The following is a 7,160-nucleotide window of genomic DNA, read 5'->3' as shown; positions in this document are numbered from 1 at the left end:
AGGTGGGGGGGGCGACTGTAGTGCACATGGCAGCAGCAGCAGTGGCTCATCATTTCGACCTGACTTGCAGCATGTCCTTGAAAGTTGCCAAAGGCAGGCAGCCTCCCTGAGCTTTCTCTTGTTATCTGGCCATTATGAAGCATGGAGAATTGACCCCCACCCCAAGTGGAACAGGCAGAGGTATAAGAATGAAACGGCACTCAGAAGGTATACTGTCTGTGGACACATTACTTATTATTATTAATTTTATTAATATTAATTTTATTTATGAATTGCTTCTAGTAAGGCATCCAGTAGCTACCAAGGCTAACAGCAGTGAAAACCAAGGCTTTATGAATTTGCCTAATCCTTTTTAAGAGCCATCACATTCCATGGCAATAAATCTCATGTTAATTATTTTGTGCTATCAGCATACAGACTTTGGCATGTCCTGAAGATACTGCCGTGAAACTGGACGAAACTTGAGTTGTAGAGTTTTGAAAAAGCAAAGGGAAGAACTCAAGGATTGAACTTCTGACTGTTCAATCAGTGCCAAAATTTCAGCTTGACAGATGGAACTCGGGTCATCTAGTCCAACCCCTGTTGGAGCAACCGCAACCTGGATTCAAGGTGCCAATTGGCTCCTAGTTTATATGTCTGAGTTTCTAACACTGGGAGGAAAGAACTGCAGGGGGTATGATGAGGCTCGAAATGAGTGATGCCATTTTTCTCGATTCATTGGCAGCCATAGTTCATCCATGAATTTTTCGTACTCTGGAATTAAGGCATTCACAGCAGTGGAGTCTTTGTCAGATGTCATGGAGTCATGGTACTTTATCCAAGATCTATGACTGGTACGTTGAAGCTTTGGGGAGCCATTCCAGAAACAGGTGGGGGAAATATCCTGGCAACATGTTTCACCTGTAGTAGGGAGGGAACAGGTTCCTTCCCCATGTTCTTCTTTCCCCATGGACTCTGAGCTGGCACCAAGTCGAGAGTAGAGGATCAAAGGCTTCAGACTAATTCCAGGCAGGAGAGGGATTCAGGGACACCACAGAACACAGTCTATCCAGGCACAAACACCAATCCAGCCCCTTCTGCTCTACTGGGTCGCTCAAAACAAACAGGATACAAATTTGGTGTGTTTTCAGGGGGCAACACTATCACCTCAACCCCACTTAAAGTGACCAGTCGACTTGGGACACTGAAGCCTTCTCCTTACGGCCCGATGTACTTAAGAAATTTCTGTATCCAGAGTATAGATCTGGATCAAGCCCAAGACAATCTGGTCAATGACATTCTTGGAGAGATCTTCGCTGAACACCTAGAAGGAGAGAAAACCAGAAGAGAATTGTAGAGTTGGAAGGGACCCCAAGGATCACTTAGTCCAACGCCCTGCAATGAAGGAATCTCAGCTAAAGCATCCATGACAGATGGCCACCCAACCTCTGCTTAAAAACCTGCAAGGAATTAGAGGTCACCACCTCCCAAGCGAGCGAGACCGCTCCACTGTCAAAATACGATGGGCCTCCTGGAGAGGCCGACCTGCCAGTCCAAAGCCGCCGCTCCTGGCAGGCTGCTTTGCCCTCCCAGTTTGCTCCAGTGGCAGCAGAAGCGGTGGCAGCTTTGGTTTTGGCAGCAGCAAAGTGGGCGCCCCTGTCTCCCTCTTCCAAGACCTAGCTGCTCCCACTTCCTTATTAGCATTGAAGCTGGCGAAGCCCAGAACTCGCTGGCGTTCACTGTCTCCAACCTCTTTGCCTCCCCAGTGCCTTGAAACTCTCCATTGCTTCATGCGGGAGACTTTCCTCCTCTGCCACCACCACCCGCCTTTGCTCAATTGCTACCTACCCACCTTATGGGAAAGCCTTAGGCTTCCTTTGCCGCATGCATTTTGTAGCACTCCGATATATTTGGAATTTGTCACAGCTCTGGAGTATGAAGATTATTCAGTAGCCAAGTAGGAAATAGGTGTGCTTCCGATTGGGTACAGATATCACATGTTCGCTTAACAGTTAAATATTGGGGGGGATATCTGTAAAATGGCTGCAGATATTGTGAAAGGCCTCCATTTCTCTCTCCCCACTCCCATTTCTGTGTGTGTGTTGTAACTTCATAGTGAGTAAAAAGGTAAAGGTAAAGGTACCCCTGCCCGTACGGGCCAGTCTTGACAGACTCTAGGGTTGTGTGCTCATCTCACTCTAGAGGCTGGGAGCCAGCGCTGTCCACAGACACTTCCGGGTCACGTGGCCAGCGTGACAAGCTGCATCTGGCGAGCCAGCGCAGCACACGGAACGCCGTTTACCTTCCCGCTGGTAAGCGGTCCCTATTTATCTACTTGCACCCGGGGGTGCTTTCGAACTGCTAGGTTGGCAGGCACTGGGACCGAACGACGGGAGCGCACCCCGCCACGGGGATTCGAACCGCCGACCTTTCGATCGGCAAGTCCTAGGCACTGAGGCTTTCACCCACAGCGCCACCCGCGTCCCTGTTTCATAGTGAGTACTGGGACCTTTATTTCGGGGGGGGGGGAGCACTGGTGACCATTCCTCTCACCAAAGAGAAGCAAGGATGTGCTCCAGTCTCTGGATGCAACTAGATGAATTTGCAGGGATCCCCACACACACACACACACCGTTTCCCCAGCTGAAACTGATACACAGCTACTGTTTGCCCCATATGGTACTTGAATGTTTTGCTCCATGGGTCAATTTATTCTTTTATGTCTGGTCAATTTATTTAAAACAAACAAGGGATTGTCCTGCCCTCAGGCTTACAATTTAAAGGGCAGCTGGTTGGGGGGGGGCACACTTGAACCAAGCACACAAGGTATGGGAAATAATAATAATAATAATAATAATAATAATAATAATAATAATAATAATAATTTTTTATTTATACCCCGCCCTCCGCAGCCAAGACCAGGCTCAGGACGGCTAACAACCAATAATAAAAACAAATTGATTAAAATACAAAAAGATTAAAATACAACATTAAAACATTAGGATGCAGCCTTTTCACAGGAGGAGAAAGGAAAGAAGGGGGGGTGGAATCAAACTGATTCTAAGCCAAAGGCCAGGTGGAACAACTCTGTCTTACAGGCCCTGCGGAAAGAAATCAGATCCTGCAGGGCCCTGGTCTCATGAGACAGAGCGTTCCACCAGGCTGGAGCCAGTGTTGAAAAGGCCCTGGCTCTGGTTGAGGCTAATCTGACTTCCTTAGGGCCCGAGACCTCTAGGGTGTTGCTATATATGGACCTTAAGGTCCTTCGTGGGGCATATCGGGAGAGGCGGCCCCGTAGGTACGAGGGTCCTAGAAAGGGTTTTTAAACAAAGCAGCAGCAGCAGCAGCAGCAGCAGCAGCTCTCTAATGCCCCCGTCCTGATCCAGTGCAATGACCCTGTGGCTGCATCTGTCTTTTTTCTTTTTCCCATAACAAACTGGGAGGACTGCAGATCACCTGCATCCTGTATCATTTGGCCTCTGAATCCTAAGTTGTCCCTTAAGGGCACACCGAGGATTGAAGGGGGGTCTGATGAGCAGCAGGGGAAGGCCTGCAACCTCCCCCTGTGCTGGTTCCCAGGCCTAGCACATCCCTGTACAGTGGTACCTCTAGCTGCAGACTTAATCCATTTCGGGGTGCCATTCGCACCCTGAAAAGTCTGCAACTAGAGTGCCTCTTCTGCACATGTGCGCGGCACGATCAAGCGCTTCTGCATGTGTGCAAAGAGCTCAGATAACTTCCGTGCATGCGGCGAACCCGGAAGTAAACACTTCCGGGGGTTTGCCATGTTCGTAAGCTGAAAGTCCACAACAAGAGCGGAACGCAACACAAGGTATGACTGTATAACAGGCAGGGAAGTGGCTGGTGTGGAGCATGGAGTCCATGTGACTGCAGAGGCTCAGCAGCCGACGGGTGGCACTATCTGTACTTCTGATTCAGCATAGAAACAGACCATTAAGAAGGAAGAAGGCTACTGCGTGGGCCAGCTCCAAGACAAGAGTCCAGGTCCAGGTTGGGCTGAAAGGGGATACCCGACTGCTTGCCCCGCCAGCAGCCTGCCCACCTCTCACTCCCGCGCCCTTACCTGCCACCAAGGCCTCTCTGCTTCAGCATCAGCAGGCACCTCCACCCCGTAACACTGCAGGGCCAGGTAAAGGACGGATGCAGCGATATGCTGAGGGGGGTGTTGCAGGCACAGAGGCCCGTGGTAGCTGTCCCGCAGCAAGGCCCAGGCTGCCACGGCCACTGGGGTCCGATCCCAGCTGTGCCGGTTCATCCAGTGCTTCAGGGACAACAAGTAGTGGAGAAGGTACTGCAGAAAGAGAACAGTAACTGTCAGCGATGGATGAAAACCCAGGGGCTTCGCCTGTGAGCAGCATCTCTCACAAAAGCTCTTCCTTTCAAAAAGGGATTAGAGCTTGTGGCAAATCCATGGCAGATGCTCTTCGAAGGCCATGTCCCTTGCTTCAGCCCCACTGGATTCTGGTCCCATAATTCAGTCCCTTGGGGCTAACAACACAAACTCACAACTTTCCCCCACTTTGTCCTCACATGCGTGTGGCTCTCCACCATAGAGGTCACCTTGGTTTAGGAAAAAACCTGGATGACTCCTGAACACCAGGGACACTGTGGCCCTCAGTGTTGCTGAACTCCCATCAGGCACAACCTGAGCCCAACTAATGATTGAGAATGGTGGAAGCCACAGCTTCCCCAGCCCCACTGAAGACCACCTGGCCACTTGGTAGTGGAAAAATCTCTATACAACTCTTCAAAGCAAAATAGGTGTTGCTTTTATTCTCACAATAACCCTGGAACACAGATGAAACTGGCAAGCTATTTGCCCAGTGAGCTTCATGACTTGTGAGGGATTTGAACTCAGGTCTCTCCCGCAAGCCCAGTACTTTATTCATGCCACCATACTGGCTTTTGCATTCCTACATTCTGCTGCCCCAGCGTCCAATCCTACTGCACCTGCTCTCAACCATGGAGAAAGGCTCCAAAGTCAGGAGTGCTGGCTCCCAGCGTGCCTGGGTTCATTCCCCCACCACTTGGGGAACGAGTGTTGCTGGGTACCATCTTTCCTCCCCGCTACTATGTCTGCCTTCCCTTCCCTTCTCTGGCCAGAACTGTGACTTCTGATCTGTTCCTCCTAGTCTAACCCTCTGCAGTCTGTTCCCATCTGGAAGGTGGAAGCAGAACCCAGAGGCTTGGCGTGCAAGGAAGAGCTCCTCCAGGTGGGAGGAGAGTCGTGAAGGTGTAGCCCTTTGCCTCCCAAGCAAGTCAAGCACCCCGTTTGCACCCTGAGCAGCCCGCACCTTATGGGGGTGCTGGAAGGAGACACGGAAGCACAGCACCCGCAGCATGAGCAGCTCACACTGGACAATGCTGTCTCTCAGCTCCCAGAAATGCATGTCCAGTTCCAGGGGGTCACTTCGTGGGTGCAAGTACCTGTGGGGGAGAAGAGGAAAAATTCTGGGGGTTTATGGGGTTCCTTCTTGCAGGTGACAAATTAAACTGATTTTTCTCTTTCTCTGAACACCCAAAAAAAGCTGTGTGCAAATGTCTTACAGAGGGAGGCGTTCCTTCTAAGCCTGAACAATCTTCTATGGAAATCTTGTGGAAAGCCAAATCCCTTGCCTAGAATTCTGAATCGGGCTACAGCCTTTGTTCCCCATAACTAGTAGATTTATCAACTACAGCTGTTAGTTGATTAATTGGTGGGGGGCACTTTTAATCAACAAGGAGAAAGCCTAATGGATAAAGCATTTATTTCACTTTTTAAGTCAGTTTTCTCTTTAGTCTGGCTGATGGTTGCAGCAAGGGGTCCTTTTTTGTTTATGCCACATGGGCTGTTCACATTAGGGTTGACCTACAAATTTTACTATACGGGGCAAATGTCTGCACTGCCACTTGTGAATAAACTTTGACATAAGCCAGTCAAGAGGATAACTGGATTTAAGCAGTTCAAAAAAGCAAGTGGGGATGTGTATGTCTTTAACCAAATTAAAAGAGGGGTGGTTTTGTTATTCCTTGCTCTTGCAAGCACACCCACCCACTGTGGAAAGCGGAGGATACAATGGCAAGATGAGTGAGGAGGGGCACAACTGTATAATCCCTCATACTGTACATCCTAACAGCAAACTCAGTTCTCCAAGTATGCCTCCTTATGTAGGTACAACACCACTATTCATGCACAAGAAGGCGGAATCAGCAGGCTTGGGGAAACCCCAAGGTCTGCAGAAGTCCAAAAAAAGTAAATTAGAAAGCGACTCCCCCCCAAAAAGGCCAGTGAGAACAAAGCGTACTCAGTGGCTAAGGAATGGCTGTTGGGGAGGGAATAGAAAAATTTGAACTGCTTGCCTTATTCTGCATCCATGTAGATATATACTCCTAATACAGCTAAGTCCAGCGCTCACACTCAGTCCCTATTACCTGTGGCTGACATTGATGATGTCCCTTGTCCGCAGGTGCTGCTCTTCTACCTTCCCCGCCAGGTAAAGGGCAGCCATAGCTACTAAGTAGGGATCATAAGGTTCCAGAGGCACCTCCATAAAGAACCGGTGGTAAATGGTGCATGCTGTGGCAATGGGGACAGAGCGCAAGCCCAGCTTCACACCTGTCAATGGAGAAAAGAATCAGCAAGGCCAGGACCGGGGGCTGAGGGGGGAAGCAAAGTGCAGGGCCCCTTGACTCACAGGTGGCTTGGCCACAAAGCAGGGTGCAGAAGAGGGAGAGGGCAAACTAACAAGGTTGTGGTGAGGGAAAATCCACTGGGAAGTTCTCCTGCGCAAACCTCTCTAAAATGAATGGGAGCTGTGCCAAACCATGCGCAGATCCAATTCCTTTCAGTGATGAAGACTCAGAAATTTTTTCCAGTGGATTACATCCCATTTTAACCATTGGGAGGAAGGGGCGTTCATATTTTCTGCCTGTAGGCACCTAAATGTCGCTTCCACCCTAGAGATTCCTATGGGCTCCCCCTTCCCTCAATCAGGGCAGATTTCCTCCTAAACAATATTTCTTGATTTTCCTTGACGTTTTAGCTTCCGTTCTAAAATGAAGCAACCAGCCTTTTCCTTTTGGAGATACAAGACAAATTATTCAGACAATGTTTTTACCCCAAGCCTGCCTCCACCACCTTTCAGTTTTCCTGTGAGTGCAAAAGTACCGACACTATGCAA

General features: G+C 49.5%; 1 protein-coding gene across 4 annotated transcripts in view; it reads right to left on the bottom strand.

Annotated features, from left to right (window-relative positions):
• Positions 1-681: 681 nt before the first annotated feature.
• The window catches only part of CCNQ (cyclin Q), a 69,102-nt gene continuing 62,623 nt past the window's right edge, over positions 682-7,160 (bottom strand). For all 4 annotated transcript variants that reach the window (XM_053371093.1, XM_053371096.1, XM_053371095.1 and 1 more), the window contains exons 3-6: positions 6,412-6,595; positions 5,295-5,427; positions 4,064-4,291; positions 682-1,303 (exon numbers count right to left, since the gene is read on the bottom strand). In XM_053371093.1, the coding sequence (XP_053227068.1) occupies positions 1,214-1,303; positions 4,064-4,291; positions 5,295-5,427; positions 6,412-6,595 (635 nt within the window). In that variant the 3' untranslated portion in view covers positions 682-1,213. The remainder of the gene's footprint in view (positions 1,304-4,063; positions 4,292-5,294; positions 5,428-6,411; positions 6,596-7,160) is intronic.

Source organism: Podarcis raffonei, chromosome 17, assembly GCF_027172205.1.
Source record: "Podarcis raffonei isolate rPodRaf1 chromosome 17, rPodRaf1.pri, whole genome shotgun sequence".
Lineage (NCBI taxonomy): Eukaryota > Metazoa > Chordata > Lepidosauria > Squamata > Lacertidae > Podarcis > Podarcis raffonei.
The sequence above is the reverse complement of the archived record's forward strand: the minus strand, read 5'-3'. Positions and strand labels throughout refer to the sequence as shown.